The sequence below is a fragment of the Sebastes fasciatus genome, chromosome 23, assembly GCF_043250625.1.
Source record: "Sebastes fasciatus isolate fSebFas1 chromosome 23, fSebFas1.pri, whole genome shotgun sequence".
Classification (NCBI taxonomy): Eukaryota; Metazoa; Chordata; class Actinopteri; order Perciformes; family Sebastidae; genus Sebastes; species Sebastes fasciatus.
The window spans coordinates 21683779-21706096 of NC_133817.1; the positions used below are offsets into that span (position 1 = coordinate 21683779).

General features: G+C 38.4%; 1 protein-coding gene across 4 annotated transcripts in view; it reads left to right on the top strand.

Moving 5' to 3' along the window:
- The first annotated feature begins 489 nt into the window (after positions 1-489).
- Positions 490-22318, top strand: part of phf21b (PHD finger protein 21B) — a 95897-nt gene continuing 74068 nt past the window's right edge. Inside the window, exons 1-3 of one of the 4 annotated variants that reach the window (XM_074624903.1) lie at positions 498-967; positions 1358-1383; positions 1538-1597. In XM_074624903.1, coding sequence (XP_074481004.1) covers positions 958-967; positions 1358-1383; positions 1538-1597 — 96 coding nt within the window. In that variant the 5' untranslated portion in view covers positions 498-957. Of the gene's footprint in view, positions 968-988; positions 1384-1537; positions 1598-22318 lie in introns of those variants that run through there. The other 3 variants (XM_074624902.1, XM_074624901.1, XM_074624904.1) reach the window with 3 other exon arrangements.

Below are 22318 nucleotides of genomic sequence, written 5' to 3' on the forward strand. Positions count from 1 at the left end.
ATATTTTCTAGCTCTATAATAACATAATGTTTGTGTATTTTATATTTAAAGTCATTACATCATTACATGTGTGAAAACACAAGTTTTTACAAGAAACTTTGATATGATTTGCGATGTTTTAATAATAATATCAGTAATAATAATATGAACTTTATATATACAGCATCTTTCAAAACAAAGTTACAAAGTGCTTTACATAGTTACACATGGAAATGAAATACCCAAAAATAATTTAAAAAACAGAAGGCAATAACATGAAAAATACAAGACATGTTGGGAATAAAATAAGGTGCTTGCATTAATAAAATAAGAAATAAGTAATTTAATAGTTGTTTTATTGTTTTTACTTTTGCTTAATTCATCTACTTTTATTGTCTTGTGAGTCACTTTGTAACATCTGTTTTATATAAATAAATGTATTATTTATTTATTTATTTATTATTTTAACTACTCCTTGAAGTAGTTGTAGCTCCCCCGGCTCACTGCGCATGTCTCTCTGCTCCATCCGGGAACTTCAGAATTACCATTGACAGCCGAAGCGCAACTTTTCCTCAGGCAAAGTGAAATCAAGCCGCAGACTCGGACAAAATATAGTCCCCGTTTTTCAACTTAAAATTACCGAAAGAAAAGCTAACCCGCTCCCCCGTCGGACCCCTCGACGTTCGGCCGTTAATCCGGAGAGGACCCGACCGGGGCCTGAGCTCTTTCTGCCGGGTTTGGAGCACTTTTGAAGACGGGCGGAAAGTGGGTGATGAGTCCTAGCCTGTAAAAAGAAGCGAGAACTTGCTTTTTTTGCAGCCCGAGTAGTTCTTTCTTTCAATTGTTATTGTCGCTTTAAAAAAATCTTTTAATTCACTTAAACTTGGTGTCGGTCGCGTCGAAAGTGGGAGAAAAGTGCTTTTCTGGTCGGAACATGGAACTACAAGGCCTGCAAGAGGCGTTGAAAGTAGAAATCCAATGTCATCAGGTAAAACATCGTGTTATTTCTACCCTTCTGTGAGCAAGTGAGAGCAGAGAAACCCGAGGAGAGGTGCACACTGAGAGGGGCTGGAGCCGCTAATAATGTCGACACCACGGCCACTAACTAGTCCCATCTAAGTGCACTTTTCACAGTTACTTTTGAGCTAATTGTCATCGGTGTTTTCGCCGAGCAACAAGAATTAGGAGTGATAATAATGCGGTGGTGGCGATCCGGACGCGACCTGAATATTTATGAGGTGCAAAGAGTCGCTGCTGCTGCTGCTGCTATCAGCACCGCTTTGTTCCTCCCTGTTACACTATAAACTTAAGACTTTTTTACCATTTTACTCCTCCATCTTCTCCATCTCCATCAACATCTTTTTTTAAAACAAACTAGTTGCACAGATGAAGCAAGACCCACAGGTAAAATATAATTATAAATGTGGCTTCTTCTTCACGGTATACGAGGCGAAACTTTATCAGCATCTCTTCATCTTTATTCATCTTCATCGTGACTTTGCTGGAAATATGTGAAGTTTAAATGTCCAAAAATGACCCACTTGTTTTATATTTGTAGGATGGAGAGCTGAAGAGACAGCTGCACGACAGGAGAATAACAGCCCTGAGCGATAAACAAGTAAGCTCCTCTATGTGTTTGTGTGTGTGCCCGCCGTGCAGGCTGCTCTCTCCGGATACAACTAGACACAAACAAACATGGTGGCTGGTAAAATGTGTGTGTTGCACTGCTGGCTTCTTCTTCTTGTCTCGGCATCTCAAAGTTGTGTAAAAAATGTTAGCGTCCATTTTGAGTAGGTCGACATGTTTCTGGAGAGTAGAGAGGCTAATAAAGGAGCAGCTAGCTCAACTATCCGGCTCACACTTTGTTCTTTAAACACCGTTGTTGAAGTTTAGTGGGTGAAACTACCCGGTAATAACGGGATGGAGTTGCTTTTTAACGTGTTTTTAAACGCCGGTTTTTGTTACTTTCTACTTAGTCTGGTGCTGTTATTTCTTCTCGGGTCACATGATCCACAGCGCTGCATCTGATTCGCCCACTTTCACTTTTTTTCTTTACTATCTTTTATAGCTAGCAAACGGTGTCCTATATTAACTTTGGAGCCGGGTAGCAGCAGGTCTGGCTGGATGCTGAGGAGAGAGAGGCCGGGTGGTGGTGTTCAGCACCGCGGCCAGCTCCTCTGCTCTCCTCTCCTCTCTCCTCCTCCGGCTCCGCTTGCACCGCCCCGCCGGTCGGTCCCAGCCCTGACAGCGGGGACCACTGGGTCCGAGGCCCGTTACACCGAAACAACCAATAGTTCCTAAAATGTCCGAAAACTACGACCTGTTATCCCGAAAACAAAAGCCCACTGGTCCAAAGGCCCGGTACTCTGAAAACACACACTCTAGAGCTGGAGTTCACTGACTACTTCCCAGACTCCATTAAGAAAATGCTCAATTTAACAAATAACGTATAAATTGTAATGTGAATCATAACGTTTGGCTTTGAATGACTCCCAAAAGAAATACTTTGAAATACTTTAAATATTCGGCTGATATTTAACTTTAACAGCTCTTCTGTGAACTAAGTTAACTAAACAAAAGTGAGCTTTTGCCAGACTCCATTAACATTTTGCTCAATTTAACAGATAACGTAACGTAAATCATAACGTATGGCTTTGTATCACTCCATTAAGAACTACTTGTGTATACTTTTCATTTCGGCTGACCTTTAACTTTAACAGCTCCCCTGTGAACTAAGTTAGATAAACAAACTTTTGCCAGACTCCATTCACATTTTGCTCGATTTAACAGATAACGCATAAATCACAACATATGCCTTTGTAAGACTCCCTAAAGAAATACTTTTCATTTCGGCTGATTTTTTACTTTTCTGTGAACTAAGTTGTATAAACAAAATAGGGCTAATAATGGACACACATCTTCCCCACATTAGCAATAAGTTTTCCTTTATTTAGCCTCTCGTTGTTCAATGACTGCTGGCCTTACTACCCTCCATACTCCATTAACATTTTTCTCAATTTAACAGATAACGCATAACGTAAATCATAACGTATAACTTTGAATGACTTTGAATGACTTTGAATGACTTTGTATGACTTTGTATGAGAAATACTTTTAATTTCAGCTGATATTTAACTTGAACAACTCTTCAGTGAACTAAGTTAACTAAACAAAAGTGTGCTTTTGCCAGACTCCATTAACATTTTGCTTAATTTAACAGATAACGCAAAACTTAAATCATAATGTATGACTTTGTATGAGAAATACTTTTGATTTCGGCTGATATTTAACTTTAACAGCTGATCTGTGAACTAAGTTAAATAAACAAACTTTTGTCAGACTCCATTAACATTCTGCTCAATTTAACAGATAACGCATAAATCATAACGTTATTCATAATGTGTGGCTTTGTGTGACTCCCAAAAGAAATACTTTGAAATACTTTTCAATTTGGCTGATATTGAACTTTAACAGCTCCTCTGTGAACTAAGTTAAATAAACAAACTTTTACCAGACTCCATTAACATTTTGCTCAATTTAACAGATAACGTATGAATCATAACGTATGGCTTTGTATGACTCCCAAAAGAAATACTTTTAATTTCGACTGATATTTAACTTTTCTGTGAACTAAGTTAAGTAAACAAAGGTGGACTAATAATGGACACACATCTTCCACACATAAGCAATAATTTTTCCTTTACCCTCTCGTTGTTCAGTGGCCTTACTACTTTCCAGATTTCGTTAACATTTTGCTCAATTTAACAGATAACGTATAAATCATAACGTATGGCTTTTTATGACTCGCAAAAGAAATACTGTGAAATACTCTTCATTTCGGCTGATATTGAACTTTAACAGCTCTTCTGTGAACTAAGTTAAACAAACAAACTTTTGTCAGACTCCATTAACATTTTGCTTAATTTAACAGATAAATTATAATGTAAATCATAATGTATGGCTTTGTATGACTCCCTCAAGAAATACTTTTAATTTCGGCTGATATTTAACTTTAACAACTTTTCTGTGAACTAAGATAAACCAACAAAAGTGTGCTCTTGCCAGACTCCATTAACATTTTGCTCAATTTAACAGATTACACATAAATCACAAAGTAAATCATAACATATGGGTTTGTATGACTCCCTAAAGAAGTTTTTAGTTCCGGCTGATATTTAACTTCAACAACTTTTCTGTGAGCTAAGTTAAATAAACAAAAGTGGGCTAATAATGGGCTCATAACTTCCCCACATTAGCAATAATATTTTTGTTTATTTAGCCACTGGTTTTGTGTTTTAGGAGGCCTGTTTCTCCATCTTGAGCACTTGTTTGTTGTCGTTAAACTTGCTGTATGTTAAAAGCCACACATCCAGTTGTTAATCCAGTTTCTAGCAGTGATGCTGGCCTTGAATCCTGAATCTAGTTAGTGTTGTAGTATTTTCTTTCCTCTTCTTCTGCCTCCAGTTCTGTAGTGGAAGCTTCCATTTTGAGAGAGAAAAGGGGGGTGGTCCCCCCCCCCCCCCCCCCGTAACATGGAGAGGAGAAAAGTCTGCAGAGTTTCGTGCAGGAGGAGGAGGAGGAGGTGATGGAGGATGAGGAGGCGGCGGTGGGGGGGGGATGGGCCCCATTCATGCCTAACATTACCATTTTGATTGCTTTGATGCTGTTTTTGGTTTGGACGGGGGGGAGGGGTGGCAGGGAAAAGAGAGAGACAGAAAGCCCAGTCAGCACTGCACGGCCATGTTTTTAATCACTACACTCAGTTATTCTTCTTTTTTAGCTATGTGACCTTTACTACTTCTTCGGCACATACATGAACTGCCGCTTTAGGAGAGATTTAACGATAACGATGGCTAAAACGAAGCACACTTTGAGTCAACATCTGTTAGGCCCCGGAATAAACTCGCCTTGAACTTTAAGCTGCTAAGAGAGCGAGTATTTATCAGGAATAATTAGATAACTGTGTTTACTAGTAGGGTGGAGAAAGTGTCTCCTGGCTGGAGGTCATTTCATGGTCACAGTTTGAGGCCTGCAGATGGAAGTTTGTATTTCCTCTAAGTAAAAGAGGGATTTAATTTGGTGTTTGAACGTGGAGCTCAGTCTGCCTTCAGCGTCCATGTTGTGAATAAGAACAAGTTTTAATAAGAGCCGGTGTTTATCAGAGGAGGGGCGACGGGCGGCTCGCTGGAGTTTGATGGATGTAAATGCAAATCAGGAATGATTAGGAAATACAAATAACGTGGGGGGGGGGGGTGCATTCGTGAATTTGACTGCACTTTTACTCTGCTCCTCATATATTCAGATTCAGTATCAGGTATCGGGGTGTAAGAATACTGAAAATCTCTCGCTCGTCCTCCTCGCCATCAGCCTGCCTCGTTTTGTTGTCGTCTTTCTGAGATTGGCGCTGCTGGCGCATGTTGATGATGACGTCATAGACAGGGAGAGTGAACTCAAGTTTTTTTTACTATTAAAAGTGTTAAATAATATAACGTTTGGTGCAAATTCTTAGTATCGATACAATAGATTATTTACCTTACAAATCGATATACCGTGAAAGACAACTTGCCGAGTACCTATCGATGTAGTTGGATCGTAGGAATATAACTCGATGTAGTAGATGAATACTTGCACGTCTAGTATCAAGGCCTCTCTCCACTATAACGTCTCCATCGACTACCTTTATCCTTGATAAGTGTGTTTTTGGCTCTTGAAGAAGAATGGATTCATTGATTCTCTCTCTGCTCCACTTGCTCTCCGTTGCATCATGACACCAGTTTTTTACTGACTTGTCAGGAGGAGACGAGTTGTTTTCAGACAGTTCTGCTCCAGTTCTCGTTATTTATCTCTGAAAGCAGATCATCATCGATCAAGAGTGTTACGGCAGAGTTTATAGCAGTTGTATTTATTCTCTCTCTGCAGTAGAAATGTTCCTGGTCTTGTGGAGTCGCACTGAAACAAAGGCCACAGCTACTTGACTTGAAAGATTTCCAATGCCAGCAGTAGTAAAGTCCTGTTGAAAGGCAGCATCTGTAACCATGGATACGCCTGCTTCTCACACATTCAGTGTTAACACTTCATTAAGTTTCCCATCTATACAGGGAGGTTATTTTTAATATATATATATATATACAGGGCTTGACATTAACTTTTAGCTCTCCAGCCACTGTAGCTAATGGTTTTACAGTCAGCGTTCTCACTGGCCACAATTTTGTAGTTGGGAAGTTTATTTGATTAAAGTTGACGATGGTGTTACAATTTACTAGAAGAACTAGATATTAACCCTTTTAATGTTGACGTTATTAGCTGGAGGCTAAACAAAGGAACGAGGCTAACACTAGCAATGAGCTAAAGTTACACATGTAAAATATCCTCTTGCTGTGTTGTTGGCTGCCAGAATCCAGATATCACAGACATTAGAGATGATAAACTGTGATTGGAGGCTCTAACGAGCTACAATATCAGAGAAACGTTTCAGAGATGGAGAGTAAATGTTGCTAATAGTTTAGCCTTCTGCTAACAGCAGCCGTGAGCCGTTGGCTGTTAGCAGAAGGCTAAACTATTAGCAACCCTTTCTCTCCATCTCTGAAATGCTTCTCCGATATTGTACGACTCTCTTTTTGACTGACTTTACTGAAGGATAGTTAACTTTAGGCATTCAAAGATTTATACGCCCTCAATTTATCTTTACAGAGCTGCCGCTGGCCACCAGCCCGCTGGTCGGACGGCTGGCTACTTAGCTAGCTTAGCTTGCTAATTCCACCATGCTGTCATGCAACACAGAAAATGAGGTGAACAAAGTCGTCACTCATCTGGTGATAGCACTGTGCTTTCCTACGCTGTGACCAGAGTGTGTGGATGAAGCATTACGTTTTTAACTCATTTAGCGACTGGCAAGTTAGCTAGCTACCTTGCTAATTCCACCATGCTACAGAAAATGAGCCCAACAGCGGACAGCGCTGGGTCACGGCCCCTCTGCCTCACTCCTCGCCGCTAGGAGACTACTTCCCCGGGAGGAGAGCAGGCGTTAGCTAGCTGGCTAGCTCGTCAGTCTCCGGACAAGCTAGCTAGCTAACTAACGTTAGCCAGCCGTCTGCTCCTCCTGAAGTAGTCTCCAGCGGCGTAGGGGTCGGCTAATCTATCGAAAAACTAGTGTCACATTGTGATGAATTTATTATTTCAGATGCATTTTGAGAACACTTTAAATATATATATATATATATATATATATATATATATAGTATAAACTGTCTACATGCCAGAGGGAGTGACTGGAGGAGTTGTAGTAGATCAGCTGCTCTTATTTGGATTTGTCTGTGAAGAGAAGCTTGCGGGCCTCCGATTGGATGACGTGCAGGAAAAGGCGGATTAAGAAGAGTCTACTCACTATTTAAAGTAAATGTTTTATTTATTATTATTATTATTATTATCAGCCTTGTTTCTAATGAGAAGCGGAGTGTTTTCTGGATGGGTGGATATCCAGGACTGTGCTGTGTTTAAAGGTCATGACTAACGCTGTGTGTTCTATTTCCATACGGTTTATTAATACTCTGAAGTACACACTATGTACTAATACAGTGGCTGTTAGTGCACAATAAATTAATGTGTCAAGAAGTATTGTCACATTAGACTTTTGTTTGATGACTGTTCAGATGTATTAAATGAATATAATTTCAAGTATTTTGTTTGGTAGCGATGCTGCAGTTTGTAGTCTTGTATGATGGCTGGAATAAGGACTGCTGCATTTCCAATGTTTCTCCTGGTTTACATTGGGAATTCACAGGTTAAAAATTAACATAATTTAAGTTGAGTTTGGTGAAGACGGCCAGGAGATTACAGCAAAACAGAAAAGAACAGTCTTCGATGGAAGTGAAGGACAAACAGAGTGATTATTATATTGTTTTTTATGCTTCAGTTGTGTATAGTAGATGTTCATAATATGTTTAGTATTGTAGTTACTGATCAGTTCACCTGTTCTTGTACTTCTGCTGCTCTGTATGCCATTAATTAAGTTACCTTATCGTAACACAAACTTTGCACTTATTGAAAATATTTTTGTTTTCTGGATCTGCTGCTTCAGTTTTATTATTCCACTTGTTCGTGTCCAGCTGTGAGCAGCTGCTCTGTTTCCTTCCGAGTGTTGCATTGTGGGATAAAAGTCAGCACATTTTACACTCAGAAAACCAGGTTACTCCGAGGAAGCAGTGTACATGTAGTAACCTGGTTCATGTAAAAACCTGCCGACCTTCTTTTAGGAACATGGCGTACTGACTGCAGGTGTTTTAGGTGTTGACACCATGCTTCCTGTCTGGAGATATTCAGCTGTGGGTTTATAGAGACGTGACGTCTCTCTCTCCTTTCATCCCGACTCTCTGAAGTCTCTGTCAGGCTCACATGTAAAAAAGACGATTAGAAACCTGGTTACTGGTAAACAAGACATCATGTCTCTCTCTAATCCTCCTCCCTGACTGGTTTATAACATTAATCTGGTTTCTGAGATGCATGTAAACAGTCAGAAAACACCCTCACTCAGAAATGTAGAGTATCCATGCTGGCATGATTAAGTATACTTCTGTTTCATTTTCTGTAGCAGAGTAATATACGGAAAATTAAACTGAAGTATACTAAAAAATGCCAGCATGGATACTAAAGTCAGGGCTTGACTATAAGGATACCCGACCGCCCCGTGGCAAGTAAAATGCCATGTTGGGTTCAGTAAATCTAGCAACTAGTTAGGGATGTTAATAATGTTAAAATGTTAAACATTTGTTGAGTGACGGAGTTTTTAGACTGTTTACATGCTTTTCAGTAACCAGATTAATGTTAAAAACCTGGTTTCTGCATCATCATCTAACAACAACCCTAAAAGTACTTTAAAGGTCCCATATTATAAAAAGTGAGATTTTCACCTCTTTGATATTATAAAGCAGCTTTAAGTGCTTTATAAATACTGTTAAACTATCAAAACGCTCAATATACAGAGAAACACACACAGCCCGTATTCAGAAATTGTGTGTTTGTAACAAGCCGTCAGGATTTCTGTCCATTTGTGATGTCACAAATATACAATATTTAGACCATTACACGGTATTAAACGTAAACATTCTAAATGTGTCCCAGTTTATTTCCTGTTGCAGTGTATGTAAATAACATCAGCTGACAGGAAGTAAACATGGACCCAAACTGTTGCCTAGCAACGCAATTCCTTTGCAATTCCATTGAAATGCACTAAAACGGAGCATTTCAGGCAGAGGGTGAATACAGGTATATTCAGGCAGACAGTATGTGGAAAATAAAGTTTTTTTTGAACATTACAGCATGTAAACATGTTCTAGTAGAAACACAAAATACAAGTATGAACCTGAAAATGAGCACGATATGGGACCTTTAACACAGTTGTTATGTTACCGGGTATCTAGCAGTGAAGCTGTAGTAGGTGACAACATTTTAATATCATGTATATACTTTACATAATGTATGAATTATAATCCTGGAGATGTTAAATGCTAATAGTAGGTTAACTCTTCACTACGTCCCTGAATCCTTCCATAATCTGAATTTTATAGTCAGTTGATCACTGCTCAGAGTTCATTCAGCTGCTTTGTGGAGGAGTGGTTGTATAAAGTGATTTACATGTAATTTACTCACTCAACAAAGTGGATTCAGTTGGATTACACACATTAATTTGATACAGCGGTGTACATTTTTTACTCAAAATATGGTGAAGTAAAATGAATCAGAAGTAGATTCAGTACAGGAAGTCTTAAAGAGCATTAAATTCAGTTAACAAAAAAGGCCTTTAGAAGGTATTAAAAGTCTTAAATCTAATTTACTAACACCATAAATCTTAGTCTCTTGCTTTCTGTAGGTAGTAATGTTAGTTATAGATGTTTCTGTCTGTGATTACAGGCTGTCAGGAGACTTTATAAACCTGTAAACTATCATCACACCTGCAGCAAACACTCTCACTACTATCAGCTGCTGTGGATTTTAGTCAAAACTTCCAGATCGCTTTAATATTATTAATTATGTCATTAGAAGTTACTGCATGGAAAGCACTGAAAACATATGATATAATGTGCTGAATTCCAGATATTAAACTGTGTTCAGAAGCTGCAGAAACGACTTGTCCTCCTCCGGCTCTGCAGGTGACATTAAAGCGGCTGTAACTTGTTTCCAGTTCCGTTAAAAGCCGTTTAAAGACGACACCGTTTTTTTCTCCACTAATTTCCTTTTTACACATACATTAGTCGGCGAGGGGTCAGCGGTCGGCCCGCCGTTAACGCCGCTCCGTGTCATACATCAGCTCTGCTCAGTAATTGGAGGTTTGAGAGGCTGGAGGAGCTGTTGGTCGTCTCTGGGGGAGGGGGGGTTCCATCCATCCATCCATCCACACCATCCATCTATCCATCCATCCCCTCCATCTATCAGTCCCCGGTCTCCTAAAGGTCTCAGGGCGTGGTGGTCACATTTGTCCATGTATAGACGTCGTACGGAGGCCGGCGAGCGGGCCAACTTTCCCACCAAACGGAGGCTAATCCCAGGGCGGCTCATTAGGAGCTCCTGCAGGGCTGATTAGACCGGGGGAAGGTTTAGGATGGACTAACTTTAACACGGCAGATTGGTGTAAAGGACCGGGGCTCCCTGCAGGCTCTCACACACCGCCGATCTATACGTTTAAACACCGTCCTCCTTCCTGTCTTCTTTCTTCTTCTGTCTCTGAAGCTGAGGGAAGATTTAACTGGATAATTACTGGACCTACACGGCCTTACTGTTACACACTTCTAACAGTGTTTGTCAGTATTTTACAGGGAGAATGTGCAGTCAAATTGGTCGATTTTAATGGTAGTTGATGAAAGAAATGAAAGTAAAGGACTCAATATGCTTGAAAACTAAGTAGGTCATACTCCACTAGTTTCACATCTTTACACACCTGGACAATAAGGCATAATTATCTGGAAATACATATACCGGAAATTATAAAAAAATGTTGGACACAGACGCCAAATTGTACTGTCAGAAATGTGCGGTGGTCTGACGTGCACTTTTCTTGACGCCTGTTGATGTATTCAAGCAAAACAAGTGTAAAAATTCAGCAAAATATTTAATAATGAAACCGTAGCTCTCAGTGACATATGTAACGGTTTACATCGTTTATGTTTATATCCTGTAGTCTTGTTGGTCAATTATTTGGTTGATAGTAGGGATGCTAATTTTGAAAACATTTCTTAACCGTTGACCGACAAGATTTGTGCCTCGCATGCAGCGGTACGCCAGCTGCAGTGTGTGAGGACAACAGACAACTGAGTCCCCAGTTCACCTGTACGGGAGCGTATGCTGCGTTCAGTGTCTCCAGTTCACCGTCCGGGAGCGTTAATTTAGCAGGCATCCACTTTCCCACGTAGAGTGGGACACAAGACAACCTCTGTTTCAAATATTGAAATGATTTCTTTAGAAAAGAACAGTTTTCTTTCTCACATTTCCTTTGGATTTGCAGTTTAGATGACACCTAGACCTTTTCTTTGATTTGATCATTTTCTGCTAATATAAAATGCTAAAATATATGAATATAATAATAAACTACAGCACAGAAATCATCGGTACATTAGTTGATAATATGGACCCAGTGAGCGTCTCTCGACAGGAAGTGTTTCAGGTTCGTTTCCTTCGTCTCTCCGAGGCGTTTCCTCCTCCTCGCTGTTGTCGCTAACTTGTCCATCAGTATGAACCGAAGCGTCCCGTCTGTCTCTCTTCACTCTGATGATGAACTGGAAGTCTGTCCGGGGTGCCTCAGTGCATGCTGGGATACGCTTCAGTCCCATCACCCTGAACAGAAAGAGGTTCTGTTTACTTTACTCGGCTCTGATTGCCAGGAAGCAGTCACATCCATCTTCCAAGGCGAAGAGTAAATGTGAGTTTGAATCATGCTTCCATTTTAACACCTTATTTTGAAGTTTTTAGGGGCAGTTGTCTTCCTGTAAACACTTCCTGTCCTTCTCCGATTGATCCGACGCCTCTTGTTTGATATCCAGACTTTAATCCTGCAGAGAAAACTGTGTTTTCAGAGCGTTAAGTAAGACAGATGTAGATGAGTGTTGATGACTATAAATCTGCCTCTTCTGCAGCAAAACGTCAATCTGTTTTGTTGTTGTTAGCCGACTCTTTTTAATGATTACTGGAAGACACGCTTGGCGTTAATTAAGAGCAGCGTAGCAGGAGACCCGGTGATGACTTTTCCTCAGGGACGTCTGTCGCTTCAGCTTCAAACAGCAGGTTGTTTCTGGGGTTAAAAGGTCGTTCCTGCTTCAAATGAGGGTACAAAATGTGCCAGGGTCCATTCACATTTCAGGACATTTTATCTTCAGTCCAACTGTGATTGTTTCCTGGAGTTAGGAAACTGCTTTAAAGGAACCGGCTGACATTTTAGAGATGAGAGGATCAGTTTCATCTCACATTTTTATAGACCAAACTAATCGATTTATCTGGAAAATAATCAACAATAGATCGTTAGTTGCAGCCCTCTAGTGAACGTGGATGTGTTTGTCGTAAAGCTGGTTTGAGATGCTGCAGACTTCCTCCTCCTCCTCCTGCAGTCGTTGCTCCATCTGACGGCGTCTTATTAGCGAACAGCAAACAGTGATTTCCAGCCAGCGTGAGGAAAGTGCTGATGTAGCTGCTGGCAGGCGGAAGAAGAGGATGAATTAACCCGTGTTGACTGTTTCTGCCTCTGAAACACTCTGTCATCTCTCCTCCTCACACAGCAACAAGAGTGTAACGTAAAGAAGAAACATCATAACTCTCCTTCTACAGCGGGAAACTAAAATCACTACATAACTCACCGGTTTATCAGAGGCCTACCGAGACACAAGATTTATTACTTTACTGTAGATCTGCATCCTAGAAATGCTTTAATCCCCAACTCATCAGTTTTTATTAGCTCTATTCTCTTTAATATTTCAGCTGCATCTTATTAAAATGGACTCCTGCAGTTTTATAGGTCACAGTTCAATAGAATTTTCTTCTGTATTGAACGATGATTTAAGAGCGTCGGTTTGTCTTAGAATGGCTCAACAAATCTTCAGAAATATGAATTTTAATTCAGTTTTCCTGTTTTGGAGTTGGCTAACTTTTTCTAAAAACCTTAAAAAAAGAACTGCTGACTTAGATTCCTCAACTACATTACAGATACAATCTGCTTTATTAATAGGACTGCAACTAATAATACAACTTTGTTTCGGAAAATTACTTTATTCCCATAATATTCTGATTTGATCTTATTATAAAGATTTCCTTGTAAAATGAGGACTTTATTCATGTTATTTTGACTTTATTTTCATAAATATACATCTTATCTTAAAATGTATGACTTTTTTTGTGAAATTACGGCATTGTTTTTATATTATAACTTCTTTTTCTCAAAACCAAAGATGTTTGTAGCAAAAATAATATTAAAAATAAATATAGCCATTAATACACTGATAAAATGTGACATAAATTGATATTTAGTTTTTAACTGATTTTTATATTTATATAATATAATACATATAGTATATTATATTGTAAATAATACACTAATTAATTGATTCCCTTATTTATTGACTGTTCTGTTTAATTTTCCCTTTTATTTATGTATGTATTTATTTGTATTAATAAAAACAAAACAAATAATACATAAAAAAATGAATGCATAAATAAATAAATACAATTTAAAAAAGTAAAATTAAATAGAAGAGTAAATTAATAAATATGTCATTAAATGTAGCAAAAATAATATAAAAAATAAATGTAGCCATTAATAATTGATAAAATGTGACATAAATTGATATTTCTGTTTTAATTTGCATCTTTATTTATTTATCTTTGTATTAATTCCATTATTTAATTAGTCTTCTGTTTAATTTTCCCTTTTATTTACTTATATATTTAATTTTATTTATAAGAAATAATAAAATAAAATGCAAAACTAAAATATAAATGCAAAAATACAAAAATAAATGAATACATTAAAAAAAAAAAAAAAAAGATAAATAAAAGGGAAAATTAAACAGAAGAGTAAATAAATAAGGGAATTAATACAAAGATAAATAAATAAAGAAGCAAATTAAAACAGAAATATCAATTTATGTCCCGTTTTATCAATTAATTAATGGCTACATTTATTTTTTATATTAGTTTTGCTACATTTAATGACATTTGTTTATTGATTTATTTTTTATTTTGGCAGGTTTCCTAATACTTATTACTTAATATTTGTGACCATGTGCAGTGTATTGATTTGAACGTCTGTACCCTCAGCAGGTGTAGAAGTAAACGCTGACATGCCGTCGTGTTTAAGATGTGAAGTCATTAGTGAAGAAGAAGAGTTGCTTTCTTCTTCTGTGGTGTGTGTTGAAGGTTGCAGGTGGAGTGAGAGAGAGTCTTGGTATACTGGGATTATCCTCCTCAAAACGCCGTGAAAATGGCAGTAATAAGTGATAAATTGCCTCCTCTCCTGTCCGTAGATGTTGTGTTTGTGTAGACAGAGTGGGTTCAGTAATCTGCATGTTTAGTTTATGAGCTCTATCTGCTGCCCTTTGTGCTGACGTATTCTCACCACAACGCCGTGTCATTGCTCAATTTCACGCAGACCTGCAGTTAATTGTTGCCGTTTCATGGACATCAGTGTGTTTTCACCGACGGTGGACACACAGAACTGTTTCCTTCCACTGTTACACTCAATTATATATGGGCACGTTTGGTATTTATAAAGTTCAACCTGATCCAGTCTGAGGAGGATCACCAGGTGTGTAGTTCACTGACTCACAGATCAATCAGGAATCAGAGCTTCGGGTTGTTGTGATGCTAATCAATGTAAACACTCACAGTGTGATGTTTTATTAAGGGAGGGATGCTGATGTCAGTATCTGCGGTGTTAATATGGAGCTCGTGTAGGCAGCTTGTTGGAGGTCAGTTAATGTGAGTTGAGTTGTGAATGGTTTCAGTCTGTCTGGAACAAAAGCCGCTCTCATTTGTTTCCTCCCTTGGCGGAGCTTCAGTCTTCCTCATTCACATCCTCACCCTTAATGAACTTCCTCGCATGTTCTCAGCCCGGTATCGTAGCAACACATTTTATCACCGGCCGGTCACCTGGGCCTCGGCTTTGTGCGGTCGGTACAAGAATAGAAGTAACAGGAACAGCTAGACCTTCACAATAAAAGCATATATAGATAGAGTTTTTATTTGAAGGTAACGTATGACGCGTATTAGGGCCTTTGTAGGTAAAAAGAAATACGGAGTCGGGGAAGGGGGGTAATATTCAGAGAAAAAAGATTTGTTCTCGTAAATTTACCACTTTAATTTCAGAGAATATTCAGTTTTTTTCTCATTAATTTACCACTTTAATTTCAGATAATATTTAATTTTTTTCTCATTAATTTACCACTTTAATTTCAGAGAATATTCAAGTTTTTTCTCATTAATTTACCACTTTATTCTCGGAGAATATCCGTTTTTTTCTCGTATATTTACCACTTTAATCTCAGAGAATATCTCACTTTTTTCTCATTAATTTACCACTTTAATCCCGGAAAGTTTCCAAGTATTTTTTCATAAATTTACAACCTTAATCTCAAAGAATATTGAAGTTTTTTTCTTGTAAATTTACCACTTAAATCTCAGATATTGTCTTAGTTTTTTTCTCATGAATGTACCGCTTTAATCTCGGAGAATATCTGAGTTTTTTCCCCATAAATTTACCACTTTAATCTCAGAGAATATCTTATTTTTTTCTCGTTAATTTATGACTTTAATCTCTGAAAGATTGTCTCAGAATATTACCCCCCTCCCTCTGCTCCGTAGTTAGTATTTTTTTTAACCTACTCCATGGTAGTGATATGTTTAGAAAAGTGAATCTGTTTTCTGTTGTTCACAGATCCAGTGAGACCAAAGTGCGTCCTTGTGTTTCTGTTTGTTGTCACTCAGGTCTCTGGCGTTCATACGCTTCATATTCAGTCCGTTTCTTTCTTCTTCCTCCCACTCGTACGTCCATGTCTCAGCCGTCCAGCTGACTGACACCATGAATAACGTCTCTCTGATGAGAACGATGAGATTCCTCGACACGAGAGCGACTCGTGTGTGCGAGTGCTTTCATGCATAACGGATGACCGTTCAGCTTTGACTCACCGCTCATCTGTCAATCAGCTCACAATAGTGGACCGAGCTCTGCTTTTTATTCTAGAAACCACAGAAAACATGATGTTGGTGTTGTTAAACTCTTCAACTTTCATTTCCAATTCAATCCAGAGGAAATGTGTTCATCTAAACGCTGTTATGCCTGAATACATTTAGAAATAAAACACTGGGACGCCCCTCCTCACCTGTCCTGCTGCTCACCTGTAAATCAGCCCTGCAGACACTCCATGAACTCACCTTGAACGCTGTAATTTAAAGGATGATTTCACAGATTAGAATCAGGTCCTTCTTTCATGTAGAGGGCGTTAGGAGAGGCGGCCATATTGACTTCTTCCTTGATAAGGTTTTCCGGCTCGTCTCCGTGCTGAGAAGCGGCGGGGCCGAGGCTTTGGTCAGCAGCGTGCACCGTCAGCAGCCCCGGGACCCCGACCCCCCCCACCCCCACAGAAAAAGGCCCATGTTATCATCAAACGCTGAGCCGCAACATCTCAACCCGCTTTATGGCAGATTATTTTGACAGTTACCATGACGGCAGCATCTGAAATGTCTTCATGAGAGATTTCAACAAGGAGATGACCTTAAAACTTTTTACCTTAAAGCTGCTGACTGAAATACTTGTATATAAAAACACAAAAGACATGCTTTATGAGGGTATAAAAGTACTTCTTTGTCATAAAACCATCACTATAAACCAGGCCGGTTGGTAAATATGTCATATCATGTACTTTGATCTGATGTTGGTGCTACAGAAAAGGTCTTTAGGTCTCCAAAATCAGTGGAAATCATCTGTTGTGTCTACAACAAATTTAAGGGAAATGTTAATGTATATTTGTCTTGTTTAAAGGGCTGGTTGGACACATTTCCCACAGAGTAGAAAAGAAAAAGATTATTAGAGAGAATTCAATTTATTCAGAGAATATCCAAGTTTTTTTTTTTTGGTAAATTTAACACTTTAATCTCAGAGAATATTTTTTATTTTCTTTAATAAATTTACGACTTTAATCTCAGAGAATATTTTTTATTTCTTTTCATAAATTTACCACTTTAATCTCAGAGAATATGTTTTTTTTCATAAATTTACCACTTTAATCTCAGAGAATATATATATATATATTTTTTCCATAAATTTACCACTTAAATCTCAGAGAATATTTTTTTTTTTTTTTCATAAATTTACCACTTTAATCGCGGAGAATATTTTTTATTAAATTTTTTCATAAATTACCACTTTAATCTCAGAGAATATTTTTAATTTTTTTCATAAATTTACCACTTTAATCTCAGAGAATATATCAAAAAAATCTCTTAAATGTTCCACCTTAAATTTAAATTTCTACAATTTTCTATAGATATCGCGATAATACAGTTATTGTGAATTATTTTGGCCACGATAATCATGCAGTGATATCGTGGAAGCCCTAATTCAAAACTATTTAAGTAAAATTACAAAGGTATCCGCATTAAAATATATTTGTACTTCATGCAGATTATTGTATCGTAATTATTGAGGCATTAATGTCGCAGCTGGTAAAAGGAAAGCTCACCATTTACTAGTTTATTTATATTTTATATTAATAATCTGAATCTGCAAAGTGAATAACAACAAAATATATTTAGTGGAGTAAAAAGTATATTTGCCTCAAAAATGTGGTAGAGTTGAAGTATAAAGTAACATAAAAAGGAAATACTCAAGTAAGGTTCTTAGTTATTTGTACTTTATTTAAGTACAGTATTTGAATGTAATTTCCAGCCCAGGAAATCAAATCAAAGCTTTTGTTTTTTTGTGTTTTATCATTAGAGATTAAAAAACATTCCGCGAGCAGCTTCTCATATTAAGACGACACTGACCGTAGATTTATGCTTATATCATATTTAATTTGCTTAAATCTGTAGGTAATTTACTTAAAGGTCCCATATTGTAAAAAGTGAGATTGTCATGTCTGTTATAGTATAAAGCAGGTTTAAGTGCTTTATAAATACTGGGAAAGTATTGAAATGTTCAATATACGGAGAAATACCCACAGCCCGTATGCAGTAATTGTGCGGTTGAAACATGCCGCTAGGATTTTCTTTCCATTTGTGATGTCACAAATATACACTATTTAGACCATTACACGGTTTTAAACGTAAACATTCTAAATGTGTCCCAGTTTATTTCCGGTCGCAGTGGATGTAAATGACATCAGCTGACAGGAAGTAAACATGGACCTAAACTGTTGCCTAGCAACTCAATTCCATTGAAATGCGCTAGTACGGAGCATTTCAGACAGAGGGTAAATTGAGGCATATTCAGGCAGACAGTATAAGGAAAATAAATGTTTTTTTTAACATTACAGCATGTAAACATGTTCTAGTAGAAACACAAAATCCAAGTATGAACCTGAAAATGAGCTGATATAGGACCTTTAACGGTGTAAATAAGTGTTTTATTGGCATAGTGCTGGTGACTGTTCTCAACCAAAGATCATTTCATGGCGTAAAAGAAGCACCAGCATCCCTCTACTTTGTGTTTTTTCTAGTTCAACGAGGTCAAAGGGAGTAAAAAAAGGGATCGATAAATAAAATGAAAGCATTACTGGAGTTTGTGTAACTTCTCATAATACTAGCAGGTGGAAAAGTGGATGTTAAAAAGTTAGTGTTTTTCTGTAGTCGCCTGCTTGTTTCCATCTCGGCTCTGTTTATAAGCGTTAAATATTGAGTTCTCTGAGGTTTTGCTGTATTGTTTCTGTGGTTTTCAACAGCTCTCAGGTTGTTTTAAGGTTACATTTAGATGTAAATCTTTTACTGGATTATCAGAAATGTGATTCATGATCACATTTGTGTTTGATGCTGGTTTTGTGGTGTATTTTTTATTGTCTATCTGGTGTTGTTTATCGATAACTTGTTGTCTGGATACTCTGGGAAGAGATTAAATATAGAGGTTCAATAAATAAATAGAAATAAATTCCATTGCTCTGCTCTGTAAGCCACAGAAGAAATGGACTAACGCTGGTCGTGTTTTTCTGTTCCCTGCAGTGAAAAGTGCTGATAGTGTGTTTCTATCAGTTTCATAATGCTGTTATTGTTGTTGAGGAGTCAACAGCTGAATCTGGTTCAGGCCTGCAGACGTCTCCTTCTCCTCTATGAACGGGGCTCCTCTCTAATCTTTTATTTATCTCTGAACTAAGCAGGTCGTCCTGATTAAACATTGAGACGGAGGGCTGCAGTTAGACGACACTTTACAGGGAGGGAAAAGAGGGTCTCTGTTCTGGCTGCCGCGGCGCCGCCTCCCAACACAGCCGCCTCCCGTCAGCGCCGGATTAGTCGATTAGTGATCACCGCTGACCCACAATCCCTCTCAGCTCCTGAGTGAATCTCCTTAAACTGAAAACGATCCGTCACTGTTTGACGCTGAGCAGAACTTTAAGAGGAAACAAACAATTAGGAGCAGTAGAAGACGGGCGCTATAATTAACCCGGTGCTTATTAATACCGCCGCCGCCACCGCGGGCCCGTCGTCAGCCAGCGTGGGCTCCATCTCCGGAGCTGCGGAATCAGACGCTCCCTCAGCACGCTGACCCCTGATTGGCTCAGATGGCTCCGTTAAACGGGTAATTATGGCGAGGGGCTGGGGGTGCCGCTCCATGAATAATGTTAAATGACTGATCGCTGCAAATTATTAATTGTTTTACTGGATCTGCTGAACTAACTCTCAGAGTATCAATTACCACGTTGTTCCAATCAACAACACAACGTCCTACTGTAGTACTGAGTCAACATTAACATACTTACTGTATTAATATTATATTAATACTCTGTTTTCTCCTCTCTAATCTCCAAAACTATCTCAAGATCGAGCTTCTTGTCTTGTTTTTAAGACGATGAAGGCGATAAAAAGGCTCCAACGTCTACCATTTATCATCCTATTGTTTGTTTGTCTTTTTTAAGTCACTTTAGCCACAGATAGGTGTGCAGACAGCGAGTAGAAACCTCTGCTGTACTCTGCTCCTCTGCCTGCCTTCACTCACACACCGCGCTCGTTCTCACTCGCTCAGCTCGCTCCACTCTCACGTGCATGCGCGCACACTCCACACTACAGAAGAGTTAGTGTAGGTCTGAGAATATCTAGTGAATGTTCAGTGGACGTTTGTGCAGAAATAACTGCTGCAGCTCCTCCAGACCAACAGAGGTTTCCCGTGTCTTGTGAAGTGACGGAGCTCCGCAGCGAGAAACGTTATCGTCTCCGACCAAAGCTCTGGTGTCTCCCCTGTTCCCTCCGGCCGCGGTCGGGAGGCTGAAGCAGGAAAAGCCAACACTAGGATCAGCATTGATTCATGGAGAGACCTTCGTCTGGTCAGCTAACATTACTGCCAAGCAGCTGAAATATAGAGTGATATTGTGCTTTTAGCTGACGTGTGTCTCCTCACTGTTTTGAGCGATGCACGCTGACTTTCGTTGACTTAACGGCCACAGGTGTCGCTGTCAACAAGCAATTTCTGATTCTTACAAACAGTCCCTTTAAACCCTGAAGTTTTTATGGATCTATGTTGGTAGTTAAAACCATCCAGACTGTGTGAAACAAACACAGGAGCTACTACAGTAAGGTGTCCTTGAGTGCTTTGAAAGGTGCCTATAAATAAAATGCATTATTATTAAAATGCATTACTAACAAAAAGCTGAACATGTCGACGCCTGTTGTTGGACTGTTTTTGATTGTAAGTCCCTTACGATGTGTGTGTGTATTACTAGGGCTGTCAAAGTTAACGCGTTAACGCAAATTATCCCAACTTGGGATTTTTAGATTGTAGTAGGTTCACTTTTAAAGCTAGAGTGAAGATACTGCTGTCATATGAAACTAGAGACCTAAAGAATACATCAGTACCAACCATGTCATACTTGAGCTTGTCATGAAGGAGGTTAAATAACACTCCGAAGTTACACTAAATTTTGGTGAGGAAAAACTTTCATGTCCATTTTCAAAGGGGTCCCTTGACGCCTGACCTCCAGATCAGTGAATGTAAATGGGTTCTATGGGTACCCACGAGTCTCCCCTTTACAGACATGACCACTTTATGATAATCACATGCAGTTTGGGGCAAGTCATAGTCAAGTCAGCACACTGACACACTGACAGCTGTTGTTGCCTGTTGGGCTGCAGTTTGGCATGTTCTGATTTGAGCATATGTTTTATGCTAAATGCAGTACCTGTGAGGGTTTCTGGATCAATATCTGTCATTGTTTAGTGTTGTTAATTGATTTACAATAATAAATATATACATATATTTGCATAAAGCAGCATATTTGTCCACTCCCATGTTGATAAGAGGATTAAATACTTGACAAATCTCCCTTTAAGGTCCATTTGGAACAGATAAAAAGTGTGTGATTAATTTGTGATAAATTGTGATTAACTATTTGAATCGATTGACAACAGTAATATTTTTACTCAAATTTATTTTTGTCTCTTCATGGCAGAAGTTTGTCTTTTCTAACTCTCCATCTCATCATTTTGACTAAGAGAATACTAATTTTGACTATATCAAGTTCGACATGTTGATTTTGGCTTAAAGCTAATACCTTATTTAGTATCTCATAATTTTGAGTTTAAAGTTAAAATATTTACTTATCAGCTCATAATTCTGACTTGAAAAGATCTAATTCTGACTTAGTGTCTCATCATTTTGACTCACAATAAGTATTTTATTCATCCTGTTCCCAAACCTTCCATCTGTTTTTGTATTTTCTTGGTGGACGTTTGTAACGGAAGTTCCTTCCAGGTTTACATTCCTCAATTTAACGGTTAATTTCAGAAGGAGCCTCCTTCATCGTCTGGTTTCTAAATAAAACAGGATTTCTGTAAACACAAGGAAACCAGCATGTAAACAGCTGGATTTATCTGTTTCCTGTTTTTACTCTTTTATACTTTAAAGGCCCCACATCGTGCTCATTTTCAGTTTCATACTCAAATTTAATGTTTCTACTAGAACATGTTTACATTCTGTAATGTTAAAAAAACAACTTATTTTCCTCATACTGTCTGCCTGAATATACCTGTATTTACCCTCTGTCTGAAACGCTCCGTTTTAACTAATTTCAACGGAATTGCGTTGCTAGACACTTCTTGTCGGCTAACTCTTACATACACTGCAACAGGAAATAAACTGGGACACATTTAGAATGTTTATGTGTAAAAC